This window comes from Rhinoraja longicauda, chromosome 13, assembly GCF_053455715.1.
Source record: "Rhinoraja longicauda isolate Sanriku21f chromosome 13, sRhiLon1.1, whole genome shotgun sequence".
Lineage (NCBI taxonomy): Eukaryota > Metazoa > Chordata > Chondrichthyes > Rajiformes > Arhynchobatidae > Rhinoraja > Rhinoraja longicauda.
This window is the reverse complement of record NC_135965.1, coordinates 9,280,919-9,299,925: the sequence shown is the minus strand read 5'-3', so window position 1 is coordinate 9,299,925 and position 19,007 is coordinate 9,280,919. Positions and strand designations below refer to the sequence as shown.

General features: G+C 41.3%; 1 protein-coding gene across 29 annotated transcripts in view; it reads left to right on the top strand.

The window, feature by feature from the left end:
• LOC144599431 (disks large homolog 1-like) overlaps nucleotides 1–19,007 on the top strand; it is a 354,144-nt gene that overhangs the window by 243,797 nt on the left and 91,340 nt on the right. For all 29 annotated transcript variants that reach the window (XM_078410310.1, XM_078410309.1, XM_078410307.1 and 26 more), the window contains 2 exons: nucleotides 1,209–1,345; nucleotides 6,961–7,105. In XM_078410310.1, coding sequence (XP_078266436.1) covers nucleotides 1,209–1,345; nucleotides 6,961–7,105 — 282 coding nt within the window. The remainder of the gene's footprint in view (nucleotides 1–1,208; nucleotides 1,346–6,960; nucleotides 7,106–19,007) is intronic.

The following is a 19,007-nucleotide window of genomic DNA, read 5'->3' as shown; positions in this document are numbered from 1 at the left end:
AAGATTGAAAAGACTGGGCTTGTATTCACTGGAATTTAGAAGGAAGGATGAGAGGGGATCTTATAGAGACATATAAAATTATAAAAGGACTGGACAAGCTAGAGGCAGGAAAAATGTTCCCAATGTTGGGCGAGTCCAGAACCAGGGGCCACAGTCTTCGAATAAAGGGGAGGCCATTTAAAACTGAGGTGAGAAAAAACTTTTTCACCCAGAGAGTTGTGAATTTGTGGAATTCTCTGCCACAGAGGGTAGTGGAAGCCAAATCACTGGATGGATTTAAGAGAGAGTTGGATAGAGCCCTAGGGGCTAGTGGAATCAAGGGATATGGGGAGAAGGCAGGCACGGGTTATTGATTGGGGACGATCAGCCATGATCACAATGAATGGCGGTGCTGGCTCGAAAGGCCCAATGGCCTCCTCCATAGAAAACATATTTTCTATGTTTCCATCATTTTGCATGATTGACTGCTGGACCTCATGCTGTACTTGAATAAATACTTGAGTAACTCTGGTAATTCTAGAATTAATACAGATCATTGAGTACTGAAGCCACTGGTGACGATGCTTACATTTATCTAATTGGTTGGCATTGAGGCACAGCAGCATTAACTGAGGTTCAATCCTTTTCTCTGATGCTGTCTATGTGGAGTTTGTGCATTCTCTTTGCAACCATCAGGTTTTTCCCTGAGTGCTCCATTTCTTTCCACTTTTCAAAGACATCCAGATCAGTAGGTTACATTGCCCCTAATATGTTGGTGAGTGATGGAATCGGACGGGGCCAGGTTTTTAATTCATGAGGTTAGTGTGGATGAGCAGCGTGTTTCATGGTTGGTGCTAATTCATTGGACTGAATGACTCGTTTTGTTGAATCAACACTTACCATCAAGCAGCCCTTCTCTACTAAAGATTCTCTCCCAAAGAACTTTTTAGAAACATTTTGTACTTAATTAATATAGGAATAATGATTTTACGCTAATGAAAGTAAAAATGGATGGTGATGAATAAATTGTGTATTTATAAGCAGATTTGTCACCATTCGTGGGAAATGTTAAGTTCATAAAGTAGATGGTTGGGTAATGATCATGTTTGAGCTGTTGATCCGTGCCGTACTAGCTTAAGAAATGTCATGTGGTTGTTTGGGTAATATCTCTTCTACCAAGAAAAAAATATTTTGGTTGATTTGAAATATGATTTTTCTTTCTCCCAAAGGTCTTGGTTTCAGTATAGCTGGAGGTGTCGGAAACCAGCACATTCCAGGAGATAACAGCATCTATGTAACCAAAATTATTGAAGGAGGGGCAGCACATAAAGACGGCCGTTTGCAGATAGGAGACAAAATTCTGGCAGTAAGTTTTCAGTATATTTTCTATATCAATTGCAAAGGAAATAAATTGCTCTATAAAACTATGACAATGCTTGGATCACAAATTACTGACATTGTTTTGCTACCTTAAGCAATTGCCGATTAAAATAATGAATAATAAGTTGTGGGAAGCACTTAACGATACATGAAAATCAAAACTGAACCAAACTCACGGAAGGTTTGTGGACAGAAATGGTCAGTTCTGATACACACTGATTCAGTTTAAAGTCGCTTTTTACTGTCTTTCTGCATCAGAACTGACTCAGTTTTTCTCTCCATTTGGAGAGCGTGGCTGGCTGGGTGTGTTCCACAACCCCACTTCAAGTAATACTTAACGCAGAAGCGCAATCTGCCTCCAACTACCACATTTACTCGTTTTCCCCACCCTATTCAACTGAAACTCTTATTTTCTCCCTTTCCCAGCGGGGTGTCTGTCCTGAAACATTAACTATTCCACTTTCCACAGATGCTGTCTGACCTGATGAGTATTTCTAGAATTTTAACTGCCTTATTATCTGTTTTCCATTGGTTCAATGACCCCATTTAAAAGATTGGGTTGCCATTCACATGCTAACTCTTCCTGGTGCAAAGCTGCTAGTTGGATATGAACTGCACCCAGCCCAAGCCCACGTTTGCCTGGGTTCATTGCAGAGTCTGTCGGTGGAGTGAAGTGTCAGTTAGGCTAGCGTTTGTCCTCAATCAGGCAAACTCTACCTTTCATCTCGCACACATTGAAGCACAAATTATTGTCCTGCTATCCATCAGCACAATTCAAGTCAATAAAGTGCAAGGAAAGTGGAAGATTAATGAATGAATAAGGTAAAGGCAGAGTATGTCACCCAGAGTAGGGGAATTGAGGGGACGCAGGTTTGAGGTGAGAGGGGAAAGATTTAATAGGAACCTGAGAGACAACTCTTTCACACAGTGGGTGATGGATATATAGAACAACCTCCCAGAGTAGGCAGTTCAGGCAGGTACAATAACAACATTTAAAAGGCATTTGGACAGGTACATGGATAGAAAAGGTTAATAGGGATATGGGGAAAACGTGGGTAGACAGGGCTGGTGTAGATGGGGCATCTTGTTTGGCGTGGGCAAGTTGAGCTGAAGGGCCTGTTTATGTGCTATATGACTGTGACTCTATAACAATTTTAAATTATAAGGCATTTGCATCAAAACAAAAGAGATAAATTACCTGCTTTCTCAAACACAGAGCTAGGAAGAGCATTCAGTTCACATTAATCTATGTGTGATTTCCCTAGAGGGAAAATGGGTCCATCAAAAGAGGCAAGAAAATGATGATTTTTGATTGTGCTAATGGAAAATTGTGATTTTTGGGTTATGTGGTTAATGTTTCACCTTGAGCTGGTTGCCAATTGCATTCTTTTGGGTCTGGAATAATAATGAAAGAACTGTAACATTATTTCAACAATTAACAACTGGAACTTGACAGTTATTACTGGAGAAAATTATAATTTCCAGATAATGGATTATGCCTTGTTCTTCAATGTTTGTAAAGTATTAATTGGAATAGCTGTAAATGTAATTTTGTTAATAGATGATTTTCATTTGAACTGTTGCTACTGAATGGAACTCAATCAATACATCAAACACTTCCTTTGAATTCTCATTGCGATTCTTAGTGTTCAAGATCCATCTGGCATGGATAGACAAAGATTTATAGCATTGCAGTGTTTGCTACAGTGCACGACAGCGATGGAAGCAGTAAAATCTTTATTCCCTCAAAGTGCTTAGACCTCTAATTTATTCAGATTTTGACCATCCAATTTACTGCTTCAGATTCCACTCTGCTGTTTCTCAGAAGTTTTTAAATAAAAGTTAAGTGGTGTTCGTGGTATAATTGGCCCATTTATCTAAGAATGTCAGTAAAGATCTTGACAAAGAGAGACTGGAACCAATAAAAAAGAGCTGACGATTAATGCTCTCTACTTCAGATGAGATCAAATCCTCTGGCAATACCTTATTTCCTTCTTTCCTGAAATGAATGTTCCATATCCATCCGAATCACATATTAGAAGTAGAACTTTCACCTTCCAAATGTTGCTGTTGCTCTTTCCTAGTCCATGCAATTAGAATTTGGATCAAATCTCAGTACAGCATGGGTACAGGCCCTGTGAAAATGTACGGACTTGCTGAGAAGTGTTTGGGAAGTTGAAGAATATATTGGTCATTCTTTGCTTCCTAGCACAAACCTATTGTGGGAGGTTCACCGACCGATAAATCAATTTATCCATGACATAGATCCTGTGTTGATCTATTGCATCTGGTTGATTTAATAAGTGGTATAAATAGCAATTGTGGCAAAATGGATTGTTTGTCCATCCAATCAAACTAATTTGATGTTGGGATCAGTGGATTAAAGAAACTTGAGTGGGAAGGCAATGGGATCACATAGAATTGCACCTTGTTCTCTCTTTCACTCTCTGTTCAATCTTCTCCAACGTCTGTTCATCAAGCCCTTCAGTATTCAACCAAAGAAAGCAACCTGTTTATTTTGAGTTATTGAGGTACAAGGCTAAAAATTGAAAACCAACACTTTTCAATCTCCAATTTAAATTTTTTAAATCTCCAAATTTTTTTTCCATAACAGTTGTTCACATTATCATCCTGAGGCCTTTCTGCATCCTCCACACAGTCAACAACGTTGCCTAGCTTTATATCATCAGCATATTTGGATGTATCACACTCGATCATCTCATCTGCAGCCCCAATCTCTGCTGCATCTTACTAGTCATTGAATTCCAACGCCTAAATGACCTATTTATTCTTATTATTTTCTGTATGAAATGCACTTTCATTACATTACCTCCAATGTTATGTCCTTCAGTTTTATTTAATGACTCTCATGACGCCTCAGCAAAGTCTTTCTGAAACTGGTTCACTCTTGTCCATTCTGCTATCTGCAGCCTTGGAAAACCCCTAAAATTTTTGTCAAAAGTGATTCCTCTTTCATAAATCCATATGGACATTCCCCAATCCTATTGTAAATTTTTAAGTGAACTGTTACGATTACCATGTTAACCGATTCGAGCAATTTGCCAAACTAACTTTTGATTGACTAGTCTACATAGCCTGTTTCCCCTTACTCTCTTTTGTCAAATAGGTAGAGTTACATATACCACCTTCAAAATTGTGGGAACCATTTTGAAATCTATGAAATTTGAGAGATGCCATCCAGTGCATCTACTATTTCCATAGTTGCCATCTTCAAAACCCTAGGATGTAAATCATCAAGTCCTGACGATTGATTGCCTTCCAGTCCCTTTACTTTCTATAGTACCTTTCTTTAACTAATACTACTTCCTAGCATTCATGGTCCATTCTGGATCTGCCGTTCTACTGTTTGTGATTCTCTAATGTTCTGGTAGGTTTGCTGTGCCTTCTGGTCAAACTGTCAAAAAATGTGTTTAATTTCTCTTTTACTATTTAATTTCTCATTTCTCAGACAGTCAGGAGCCCAGGGTAATATTCACTGATATTTTCCTTTTTACATTTATATTTAGAGGCATTTTAATGTTACTTGCTAGCCAACTTTAATTTTCTACTTTCCCTTATCAATGCCTAGATCTACCTTCACTGGATTCTGAACATTTCTCAATCCTTAAGCTTACTATCAAAGCTCATTGAACTCCTTTACATGTTTGTGATTGCAGATAATTTAAAAAAAATACTAAAAAGGGTTTTCAGTTTTTTTAAAAACTCATAAATTCACTTCAGATCATTTGGACTGGAGGCCTGTGAGAGGTGGTGTGTCTCGGGAATCATTGCTGGGCCCATTGTTGTTTGTGGTTTATATTAATGATTTAAATGACAATGGATAGGCGTGATTAGTAAATCTGTGGATGACACTAATGTGGATGGCATTGTAGATAGCGAAGATGGTTATCAAAAATTACAGCATGTTCTTGATTTGTCGGGCAAGTAGGATGAGGAATGGCTAATGGAGTTTAATGCAGGTAAGTGTGAGGTGTTGTGCTTTGGGAAACCAAACCAGGGCAGGGCCTTCACATTGAATAGCAGGCCTCTGAGGAGTGTTGTAGAGCAGAGGGATCTAGGAGTGCAGGCTTACTCCAGCATTTTGTGAATACTCCCGAGATGCTGCCTGACCTGCTGAGTTACTTCAGCATTTTGTGAATAAATCGATTTGTACCAGCATCTGCAGTTATTTTCTTATACTAGGAGTGCAGGTACATGGTTTCGGGAAAGTGGGATCACAGGTAGTAGGATGGTCATAAAGGCTTTTGATATATTGGCCTTCATCAGTCAGGGATTTGAGTATAGAAGTTAGGATGTTATGTTAAATTTGTACAAGACATTGGTAAGGCCACATTATTATGTTCAGTTTTGGACACTCTGCTATACGAAGGATGTTGTTAAGCTAGAAAGAGTGCAGAGAAGATTTGTGAGGATGTTCCCAGGATTTGAGGGCCTGAGCTAAAGGGAGAGGTTGGGCAGGCTAGGACTTTATACCTTGGAGCACAGGAGGCTGATGGGTAATCTTATAGAGGTGTATAAAATCACGAGGGGAATAGATAGGGTAGATGCACAATGTTTTAGCCAAATGATGACTCAAAAGGACATAGTTTTAAGGTGTGAGGCGGAAGCTTTAAAAGGAGCCTGCAGGACAATTTTTTTACCCAGAGAGTGGTGGGTATATGGAAAGAGCGGTCAGAGGATGTAGTTGAAGCAGGTGCTATAACACTATTTAAAATATCTTTAGACAGGCACTTAGATAGGAAAGATTTAGAGAGATATAGCCCAAACATGGCTCGGTGGGATTAGTTTATTTCAGGCTTTGGCAAGTTGGGCCGAAGGGTCTATTTCCATGCTGTATAACTTTATGACTCAATGAAAGAATAACAATTATTAAAACAGATTCAGCATTATAAGATTTTTTACAAAAAATATTTTGCACTTCACAATCAAATGAAAGGGATGCTGCAGCTGAGGGTCAGATGTGAAGTGCATCTGACTTCTCTGGTCACCGCAACCTACCTCCAGCCCAGTACCGGCATCTGATTTCAAGCTCATGCTTGACTTCATTCAGATTAGGAAGTGAGAAATAAATTGCTGCACTTGTCTCCACCTTTCAAATGTCTCAACATAGCTGAGGCAAGTTAGAGGTGGGCCATGGGTAAAAGGAAAGAACATTTTGGGCAATAAAACTTATTTTGATCAAGTATGTTATTGTGTGCTGATTTCCATTTAATTGACATATGATGTATACATGCAAATGTCTGTAAAAGTACATTTATAGACTTTTTCTCAGCAAACACCAATGATTTTAGCAATAGATTACCATTTTAATGTGTAGGAAGGAACTGCAGATGCTGGTTTATACCGAAGATAGACACAAAAAGCTGGAGTAACTCAGCGGGACAGGCAGCATCTCTGGAGAGAAGGAATGGGCAAGTCTCGGGTCGAGACCCTTTTCTGAAGAAAAGTGTCTCGACCCGAAACGTCACCCATTCCTTCTCTCCAGAGATGCTGCCTGTCCCGCTGAGTTACTCCAGCTTTGTGTCGATCTTACTGTTTTAATGTACATATATATTAGCAATGTTGCCTTCTGCATTTTAGGTTAACACAGCCAGTCTAGATGAAGTTACCCATGAAGATGCAGTGACGGCTTTAAAAAACACAGCAGAAGTGGTATACTTGAAGGTCGCAAAGCCAACCAACATGTACATGCATGATGGGTATGCACCTCCAGACATCACCAATTGTAAGTATTTCTCAGTTCACTGCTGGTGTGCAGTGCTTTCAACGCCGAGAATTAATTATTGAAAACTGTTTTTAAGTAGTTAACATATGTATATGATTATGTAGATGAGTTGGATGAAAATATAGGTTGGGTAATTAGTAGGTTTGCAAATGACGCACAAATTGGCAGAGTTGTGGAAAATGAAGAAGGTTGCCAAAAGATGCGTCAGGATGAGTTGGAGATGAGGGCAGATAAATGACAGATGGCTTTTAATCCAGAGTAAATACAAGTTTGTTGTACTTTGTGTGATGTTTGGTGTACTGTGTGGGGTGGGAGGACCCGTTGCTCCTTCCATGCAGCAGGTGGCGCTGCACAGGACAAAGGGAGATGTTTTGTACATAGTTATCTTGGCTGTACACAGTGTGGAGTTCCCAATGTTGGGCTACATTGGAGTCAGATTGTGGGGTGGCAGCCATTTTAGTTGTCTTGCTGCCATCATTGAGTTACTGTAATAAAGACTTCTGTTGTACCTTGAAGACTCGCAAAGTTTCATACTGGCATAGAACAAGAACACGTAACTTTGGTGGTTCAGATGCAAGAGGAAAATATATAGAAGGTGGATGGACTCTTAGGAATGATGATGTACAGAGGGATCTTGAGATGCAAAGATATAGGGTGGTAATATGTGGCTTGCTTGCCATCAGTTGCAGCATTGAGTATAAAAGTTGGCATATCTGTTGTAACTACAATATTTTGGCTCAGTCACATTTGGCGTATCAAGTGTAGTTATGTTACAGGAAGGATGTAGAGGCTTTGAAGAGTGATTAGATTGGAGAACATTAGCTCTGAGTAGAGGTTGAAGAAACTTTAGTTTTAGGTTTTAGTTTTATAGAGAGAGCATGGAAACAGGCCTTTCGGCCCACTGAGTCCACGCTGACCATTGATCACCCATTCAAACTAGCTTTGTGTTGTCCCACAACTTGGTTTTGTTGTTTTGTTTTCTCTGGAGCATTGGAGGCTGAGGGGTGACTTGATAGAAGTGTAAAAATTGTGAGAGGGGTAAATAAAATATCAAATACTAGAGGGTGTAGATTTAAGATGAGAAGGGATAAAGTTTTAAAAATATGCGCGAGGCAACATTTTCTACACAGTGTGGTAGATGCCCAGAGCACGCTGCTACGAGAGGTGATGGAAGCAGATGCCATTATAATGTTTAAGAGGCATTTGGACAGGCAGGGGATGGAGGGCTATGGATTATGCACAAGCAGATGGAATCAGTTTAAAATGGCATCATGGATGCCACAGACCCGGGGGGCAAACATAACGTGCTGTACGTAACGTGTTCTAACGTAACACATATACTTGAGACTATGCGCATGGTGAATGAAAAAATTGCAGATAATAGAAATCTGAAGAAAAAGAGAGGAAATGGTTCATCAAGCAATAACTATGGAGACAGAGTGACCATTACTGTGTGAGATCACTGACTTGGCGTTCTGCTAGTGAATTAACTGTATTCCGTCTTTGAATTAAGGCTCTTTTTAATTTATATAATTTCTGGGTATGTCGGCCTTGCTAGCTAGCCCTAATTACCCTGCTGGGTAGGACCTGCCATCTTGTATCGTGAACTCCTGGTGAATGCTGTTAAAGTAGCCAGTTTTAGTCCTAATGACAATGAAGTAACAGTGATATATTTCCTAGTCAGGATGTGTCAACCTGGATGGATTTGCAGGTGATGAGCACCCATGCACCTGCAGCCCTTTTCCTTGGTGGAAGTAATTTGGGCAGTGGGGTCAGAGCAGCCACGGCAAGAAATTGCTGTGCACTTTGTTAAAGGTGCACACTTCATCCATTGGTAGTGGAGGAATGAACGTTTAGGCATCTGGATGGGGTAGAGATCAAGCTGGCAGTTTTGTCCTGCAAGGGTCTAGCTGATTCAGTTGGAGTTACATTTGTCGATGTGCATGAAGGATTTGGGTTGTCAGAAAGTGAGACACTTTCCTCCGGTTACCCAGCATTTGACCTGCTCTTGCAGCCACAGTAACTGGCCAGTGGTGGTTAATGGGGTTTTGATGAAAATCAAGAAGAAATTTGTAGATGCTGGAAATATGAAATAAAAACACAATGCTGGAAAGTTATTTAGATCTTTCGACATGCTGGCAATGAGAACTTAATTTCGTGAGTCTATCCACTTCTAACCTTATGATGAAATGAAGGTCATTATTGAAGCAATTGAAAGTGGTTAGATCTAAGACATTGCCCTGAGTAACTCCTGCATTGATGTCCTGATGCTGAAATGATTGACCTTCATCAACTACAGCACTTATAGAGCCATGAGTATTTTCCCCTTTATTGCCCATTGATTTTAGTTTCAATGTTTTCCTAAATTTCCACTTGGTCAAATGTTATCTTGATGCCAAGGACGGAATCATTGAAATCCAGCTCTTTGGTCCAAGACTCTGATGTCTAGAGCTTAATAATCTGGGCATCAGTGGGCATGTATGGTGAGTAGGTGCTGCTTAATATCACTCCCAACAGCAACCTTACAGCAGTTAGCTTATTCACAGTCGACAGGATAAAGGGAACAACACCTACTGGTACATCTTTCTAAATGTCATGCAGACGCCTGCATTGTCGCTACACTGAAACAACTTAACCAGATCTGTTGCTTGTTCTAGAGTACAGCTCTTCAGTGCTACAATCAGAACATTATTTGTTCCTATGGCTTTTGTTGTATCTGTTACTATCGGCTGTTACTTGATATCACGTGGAGTGAATCACAATGTCCAAAGGTTCTTTTCTGTGATGGCAAGGAGGAAGCAGAGATCTCAGAACTAGACACAAAGCGCTGAAGTAATTCAGTGGGTCAGGCAGCAACCCTGGGGAACATGGATGGCTTGCGTTTCGGGCTGGACCCTTCTTCAGACTGAGCGTCTGCGTGTGTGCACGCGGACTTGTGCGCGTGCACGTGCGTTGGTGTGGAGTGGGGAAGAGAGCTAGAAGTCTCGCCCTCTTAATTTCTTCTTGCGTCCCAACCCCCCCCCCCCCCCACACAATCAGTCTGAAGATGGGTCTCAATCAAAAATGTCATCTTTCTATTTTCTCCAGGGTTGCTGCCCGACCTACTGAGTTACTCCAGTACTTTGTGTCTTTTTTTTGGTAAATAGAAAAATAAATTGGTAAATAGTATCTGCAGTTCCTCGTTTCTACATCTCTCCTTAAAATTATTGACTCATTGGTTATTTTGGTCTAAGCACTTGGTGCTGATGTAAGTAGATTGCCAAGACATCTTTAGAAAGATCTAACAGACTCTGATCAACTTCAGAAAGAATAACACAATCCCATGAAAATGGACAAATTAACTAACCCCAAATAAAAAATCAGTGCAGCCATGAGGTCAGTAACCATCAGTTTTAGAGAAACCGCATGGAAACAGGCCCTTCGGCCCACCGTGTCCACACCGACCAGCAATCACACACTAGTTCTATCCATAGGGATAATTTACAGAGGCAATCAACCTACAAACCTGCATGTCTTTGGAATGTAGGAGGAAAAGGGAGCACCTGGAGAAAACCCACGCAGTCACAGGGAGAATGTACAAACTCCATACAGTAAGAACCTATAGTCTGGATCGAACCCAGGTCTTTGCCACTGTAAGGCTGTAACTCAATCTTTGTGCCACCATGCCACCCCTTTAAAGATACGTCATGGAAATAGGCCCTTTGGCTCACGGAGACAATTGATCACAAGTTCACACTAGTTCTATTATCCCACTTTCACATCTACTTCCTACACATTAGGTGCAATTTTACAGAGGCCAGTTAACCAACAAACCCACACGTCTTTGAGGTGTTTGCGGAAACTGGAGCTACTGGAGGAAACCCACGCAGTCGCAGGGAGAACGTGCACACTCCACACAAACAGCACCTAAGGTCAGGATCGAACCCGGGTCTGTGGTGCTCTACTAGCTGCACCACTGTGCGGGCACTCAGCATGATGCTGATAATGGAGAGGATTATACTGGATCAAGAATGACACCCATTCCCCTATTCCTGCCCTGGCTTTTGCAGCATTACTAGCCTTTTGCAGCTCCACTAGCAGTCACGCTGGATGTCTGCCTGCTGCAGCCATCCTGTGAACCAGTGCAGACTGCTGGAATGCCCCAGGGTTTGGGCACATTTCCTGAGGTCTCCCACCTGGAAAATCTTGATGGCTTCTGACAAAATTTTAAAGTAGTTGAAATTTTATTCAAATTGTAGATTATTTAAAATGAACGAATGAAATAATGATTTCACCAGACTACTGTAAGATAATTTAAACACATTGAAATGAACAAAAATAACTAAACGTTTTACCCCAAGTTTATGATCCAGTTTTGTATTGTGTTGTTACATTTAGGCTTAGGCTAGCCATCCTAAAATTTATTTTTAGGTTGGAGTTTGGCAAATGTTCTGAAATTTCTTCCAGTCCTGTGAAATTATGACTTTGACAAATATTGATTCAAAAATACTGCAGTCATTAGTCTTGATAAAATTATGTTTTTAATTTACATCATTCTTGTGCAATCTTGTTCCCAGTCCAGAGGGCTGACACTGCCTGTTGTAAAATTTGTCCAAAGTTATGTTCTATCACCACAGTATTTGATTATGTGTTACTTCCACCTCCCTGCACACTTTCTCTTAAAGAGAAATGCGCTTGTGCCACTCGAGTGCATTCTAGGAATGAGAACTGCTCTTCCCGAAGATGGGATGTATTTCTCTGACTTATTTTTAATGAAAATAATTTATCTTGACTGGATACCAATCATGAGTATAAACTTCATCTTAGGTTCCTCTTTAAAGGAAATTAAGCCTGAACACAGATGGTTAGGAAATAAAGGTAAATGATGAGATTCAAGCAACTGCGGATGCTGGAATCTTAAGCAAAACACAAACTGCTGGAGTAATGCAGTTGCCTCTTTCTGCTAAAGCAGTTGATATGGTGGCGAAGATCAGTGATACGTGTTTATACATCACTCGATAAAGCCTGCCTGCCTCATTCATCACAGGTTGCTTCACCGCACTGAGCTATGAGTGATTTATCGCTATGAGATCAGTAGAGGAGATCTAGGGTCCTCAGTGTGCAGCCCAAGTGGGCATCTTTTTAAAGCATCAGTGCGTAAATTCCTGTGAGTGTTTGGACTAGAGGGCCAAGAGCATGATATTAAATCAGAATTGTGCGGAACAATACTAAGCAGTACACTAGTAGTATACTGAAGTGTATTGAGGGCTGTTGCCTCCACCAACTTTTCAATCAGATCTAGACCCCTCGCCACTACTTTGATGAAAGTAAATAATACCTTAGGTTTCCCTAATCCTTCTGCCAAATCTACATCTGTTCGTTAGTGAACCTTCCATTCATGGAAATGATCCTTCCTGTTCTCCATGTTTAGGGTCCTCATAACTTTGCACATCTCCATTTCCTCTCTCATTCCGTGTCTGTCTCATTCCCAAGCCAAGTCCAACTCTCTGCAGACCCAGCAACATTTTCAACTTTTCTCTGCACCAAATTGTGATGTCTTCACATCCTGCCAATAATGTGACAACCAGGACTCAATCTAGCTAATATTTTAAGCTGTTACAGGATCACTGCTGTCTCTTGCATTCCAAGCCTCAGTCAACCCTTAACCCCCTTATTTCCAATGCAGTTTGCCTCATTACAAAAATGTTTCACATGACAAGGATCCAGCAGCTATAAATATAAGAATTTTTAGAAACACCAGTACAGTAAAATTCCAATAATCTGGTCCCCTTAGACGTTGGACTCACAGATTTTCCACCCTCTTGGTTATTATTTATTTTTGGGCAGATAGTTAACTCGGCAAGATTTGGAAGGATACCATCCTAACATGGGTAAGGGGCCTGGTTCTGCTGTGTACAACTGTTACTCTATCACTCTACTATATTAGAATTCCTGTGTCATGAAAAAGCAATTTGCTTCAAGCAATAAAAGCAATATCAATAAATCACACCAGAAGGGCACTGATTGGAAATAGAAGCAATTATTTTTATCAGACCTCAACCCATGAGCAGCAGCGAGCTCTGAAGTATGTTTTATTAGCCACAGCCAGACTTCATTGATGCTTTAATTGGGCAAAAGGGGAAATTGAGGGACACAACTGTGGATTTTGAGGTCTATTGATTGTTTGCTGGAATCTCTTACCAACCACTGTCACAAAGCTCAATAAAGCTATTCCAAAACTATGTCAGGAGATTGCAAGTTTAAAAATGAGAAATAACGTGTTCCAGCTAACCACAGTGTGCACAGCAGCATATTTTGATTTGTGTGCCTACATGCTGAGCACCCTGCTCGATGGCTCACCATTGAGTCAAGGGACATTCTGAAAACCACTGAGATGAATAGCACTTTATATCTGGCTCCTCAGATTCATGCCAGTGTCTGGTGTGGACTCATTCATTTGAATGCTGTCATTATTTTTTTATTTAAAAGGTAAATATTTTAATATTTTCTTTTCCTCATATTTTTGTTTCTAAAATGTTTATTGTTTTCTTTTAACTTTTTAACGTAATAGTTTTGAATCATTTTCAATTATCTCCAATCATAGACTTGGTAAACAATAAACATGCCTTATGCTAATTGAATTTGCATCAACGTTAGCCCAGTCACCATGCAAAGCTCCCTTTGCTAAGACCTATTGTGGTAATGGTTTGAGAACTGTGCTTCCACAAAACCTTTGTGTAGCTATGGGTTAGCATAGGCAGCAGTTGTGTCATCTGGCCAGCTCAGCACAATCCGGCTCATTTACAATTTGACAGTGTAAATCAACTTTGGGGAGGGTCATATTAATGGAATGACATTATTTGGAGCTGTGAATGTGCATGGACTAAAAGGCAATCATAATGTTTAGATTGTTTTTCTGTATTTGAGTGATTAATGGTGCTAGCAATTTTCAACAGTTACACATTTCAAAGTACACAGCAAATGCCATAGGGCCACATAACATCCTGGCTCTATTACTGAAGATTTGCAATCCTAAACTAGCCATGCCTTTATCCAGCTACTCCAGTACATTTACTTCACCAATCCTTTGTCAGTGTGGAAAATTATCCAAGTGCGTCCTATGTTCAAGAGAGGACAGATTAAATCTGACAAATTACCACCCAGACTAATCTCCATCGTCAGTAAAGTTCGAGAAGGGTTCACAAATGCCCAGTTTGGGATTTGCTTGCTTCACTCGGCTCTAGACTCGTTCGCCATCTCTGTGTAACCATGGAAGTCTGAAGAAGAGTCTCCTGAGATGCTGCCTGACCTGCTGAGTTACTCCAGCATTTTGTGAATAAATACCTTCGATTTGTACCAGCATCTGCAGTTATTTTCTTACACTACATGGAACCAAGAGCTGAATTCCCGAGGTGAGAGTGACTACATTTGGCAATGTGGCAGCATTTAATAGCATATAACATCAAGAGCTCTGGTAAAGCAGAAGTCAATGAGTATCGGAGAGAATGCTCGCACACATGCTCGCATAAAAGAAGAAGAAAAGTTGATGGAGATGAATCATCTCTGCCCTCGGGCATTGGTGCAGGGATTCCTCAGACCAGAACCTCAGGCTAACTATCTTTAGCTGTTTCTGAATCCCCATCCCTCTATTGTCAAGCAGAAGCGGGGATGTTTGCTGAAGACAGCTCAATGTTCAGCTCTGTTCACATCTTGGCAAATAAAGTCATCCAAGCCTTAATGCAGTAAGACCTAGATAACTGTTCCCTCCGTAACTCCCTGGTCCATTCGTCCCTTCCTACCCAAACCACCCCATCCCCGGGCACTTTCCCCTGCAACACCTGTCCCTTTACCTCCCCCCTCAACTCCATCCAAGGACCCAAACAGTCTTTCCAGGTGAGACAGAGGTTCACCTGCACCTCCTCCAACCTCATCTATTGTATCTGCTGCTCTAGATGTCAACTTCTTTACATCGGCGAAACCAAACGCAGGCTCGGCGATCGCTTCGCTCAACACCTTCGCTCAGTCTGCCTTAACCAACCTGATCTCCCGGTGGCTGAGCACGTCAACTCCCCCTCCCACTCCCAGTCTGACCTTTCTGTCATGGGCCTCCTCCAGTGCCATAGTGAGGCCCACCGGAAATTGGACCTCATATTTCGGGAACAGCACCTCATATTTCGCTTGGGCATTGATTTCTCCAACTTTAGATAGTTCCTCTGTCCGTCTCTTCCGCTCCCCCTTCCTAGTTCTCCCTCTAACTTCCTGTCTCCACCTATATCCTTCCTTTGTCCCGCCCCCCTGACATCAGTCTGAAGAAGGATCTCGACCCGAAACGTCACCCATTCCTTCTCTCCTGAGATGCTGCCTGACCTGCTGAGTTACTCCAGCATTTTGTGAATAAATACCTTCGGTTTGTACCAGCATCTGCAGTTATTTTCTTACAAGACCTAGATAATATTCTGTCACAGAGTTACAAAGCAAAATTTTCCATTTGTGCCCCTCAAATACCAAGCAGTAAACTACTCCAAAAAGAGAGTTACATGCTCTTGAAAATAAGACTAGTCATTGATTCCACCATCCACATGTTCAACACCCATTACAATCCTGCTGTTGCCATCGACGGCAACATATGAAACTGCACTTGCTCGATGGTGCCATATTGGAAGCCCACCACCTGCAAGTTCCCTTCCAATTTCGCACCATTCTGACCTTCATTGCTGCAGGGTCTAAATCCTGGATCTCCATAGCCAAGAGCCTTGTGTTAGTGGCTTCACCAAGACTGCAGCAGTTCAGTGATGTGGTCTACAACCATCTTTGTGAGAACAATCAGGTTGGGCTGGCCTTTTGATCAACGACCACATTCCAAATAAATAAGAACCACCTTCCTTTCATGGATAATTTAATTCCAGAATGTGCACACTGGTTGTTAAATTATGGATTCGGGAAAGGCAGTTCAGTGTACCTGCGCTGTAATTAGACCTGTAAACTTGAAACCTCTCCCATCATGAAATATAAGGAACGCAAACATATGGGAGCATTACCAGCTGCAAATTTCTGCGGGTTACACACAATCTTAAATTTGTTGCTGGATCATAATCTGCTAAGTCCTTCATGAGTGACTCTCTGCGAGTACCTTTCACTTAAAAAAAGATGATAACAAACAATGACATGCATAACTCATAATAGAATTTAAATGTATAATCCTTATCTGGCCATTGATTCACTGGTCGTACTCAAACATTGTAAATTCACATTGTAAACCATTTAACATTTTCTGAGTGCTGATTTATTATTATACTCTTGGTCCTCCAGACTAAATGCTTGCATGTATGTAATCCCACACTTTTAATAAAACGTTGTCACGTTGCTGGTCAGGGAAGCTGGCACCAAACCCTGTCTTCCCGGTTGTTGTGAGCCGCTGTGCTGGGAACCTGGAAGCTTGTAACCATACATATAGTATGTGAGCCCAAGGGTTTGCTGCAAAGTCACAATGCCTAACCCATGTGTTGACAGACTGCCTGACCCTGACAGTCTCCTACCATCTCCCTCGTCACCACCTGTTGAATGTGATGGAAGCTGCTGCATCCTCTGTGTTTAGTTAAGCTTCTCTCCTGGGCTAAAGATTTTTCTATGGTAATAAGCTCAACAGTATGACTGGCCATTGAGCTTGTCACCATAGAAAAAACTCTTGGCTGAAGAGGTCTATGCAGATAAAGAAAGGAGAAACAGCAGCTCCATCACATCTGACATGAATTGATGAAAGTCCATAAGGTTTGGATACACTGCCACCATGTGGAACAACTGCTGCTGCTTCCAGCAATTGCCTGCACTCCAGGTACCAGTCAGGGGGCATCCCTGAGCCCCACATCTCAGTGCAGAGTAGGCTTGCCGCCTGCCCCAACCTACACACCACCAGTCATCAGATGCAGCTTCTCCACACGAAGCCATGGGCTAGTAAGTGTTGCAAGACTGCTGGTAGAGGACTTCACACCAGATCCCTGGTACCCGTCTCCAGAAGCAAAGAGGGCAGAAATTGGCACCAAGCAACTGGTACAACACTGCTGTCAGTCACATTTATAACTCCTTTTAGCATTGATTCCGTTAATGCTCTTATTCCTGGGAAGGTATCCCGCATGCCAAGTGAGATATAGGTGAGTTTGAACTTGGATGCAATGCATATTGAAAATTTACAATGATCGGATTAAGTAACTATCTCTGAGGGCGATGAACATATTAGATGGAATTTGTAGTTTGAACAGACAGGTCAGATGAAAATTGGAATACAAAAATGGGAGCTACTGTAATTGGAAGAAAAAAAAGCAGAAATTTAAGAAGTATGGATGTAGAAATATCTAGGTTTGTATCCAAAACTTCAGAATATTTTAAAAGTCAAATACATAATAACTTTACTATTGTACTCGGTGAGAAGGTTGTTAGCCAAGAAGCATGCCATTACACGAATCATTGGTTGGAATAAAATCTTTCTAAGTATTTAAGTTAAAAAGAGTTACTCTGCAAGCACAATGATTTGATGACTTCAATGATACTTTATTACCACATCTACCTTGGTACAGTGAAATTCTTTGTTTATGTACACAATCCAGTAAAATCATACAGGCAGTACACAGAGTCGCCACATTACTGGCACTGACAAAGTTTCAAGGTCACAACAAGGTAAATTTGAACTTGAAAGAAAATTCAATTCAAAGGAAATCTGACAGTAATTCTAAATTAGGAGATTTAAAAGTAGGATAAATACAGAAAATATAGTTTCCATTGGTAATTAAGAGCCACAAATCTGTTCACAAGGAGTTAAGGTGGCACAGTGGCATAGCAGTTAATGTTGCTGCTTCACTGCTCCAGGTGCCCAGTGATCCAATTTCTTCCCACATCCCAACGATGTGCTGGTAGGTTAATTGGCTACAGTCAATCAATCCTCCATGTGGGGAAATGAGAAAAGAATCCAACTGGGAGCTTAATGATCATGTGAAAGGGTTTAAATTGCAGCGAAATGAGACGAGGGGGAAACAGTACTGATAAGATTGCTCTGCTAGAATCAAGACAATAGACAATAGGTGCAGGAGTAGGCCATTCGGCCCTTCGAGCCAGCATCTCCATTCACAGTGATCATGGCTGATCATCCACAATCAGTACCCCGTTCCTGCCTTCTCCCCATATCCCTTGACTCCGCTATCATTAAGAGCTCTATCTAACTCTCTCTTGAAAACATCCAGGGAATTGGCCTCCACTGCCTTCTGAAGCAGAGAGTTCCAAAACTTCACAACTCTCTGAGTGAAAAAGGTTTTCCTCATCTCCGTTCTAAATGACCTACCCCTTATTCTTAAACTGTGGCCCCTGGTTCAGGACACCCCCACTATCGGGAACATGTTTCCTGCCTCTAGAGTGTCCAATCCCTTAATAATCTTATATGTTTCAATAAGATCCTCCCTCGTCCTTCTAAATTCCAGAGTATACAAGCCCAGTCGCTCCAGTCTTTCAACATACGCCAGTCCCGCCATTCCAGGAATTAACCTCGTGTACCTATGCTGCACTCCCTCAATAGTAAGAATGTCCTTCCTCAAATTTGGAGACCAAAACTGCACACAATACTCTAGGTGTGGTCTCACTAGGACCCGGTACAACTGCAGAAGGACCTCTTTGCTCCTATACTCAATTCCTCTTGTTATGTCCAACATTCCATTAACTTTCTTCACTGCCTGCTGCACCTGCATGCTTACTTTCAGTGACTGATGAACTAGGACACCCAGGTCTCGTTGTACTTCTCCTTTTCCTAACTTGACACCATTCAGATAATAATCTGCCTTCCTGTTCTTACCACCAAACTGGATACACATTTATCCACATTAATCTGCATCTGCCATGCATCTGCCCACTCACACAACCTGTCCAAGTCACCCTGCATCCT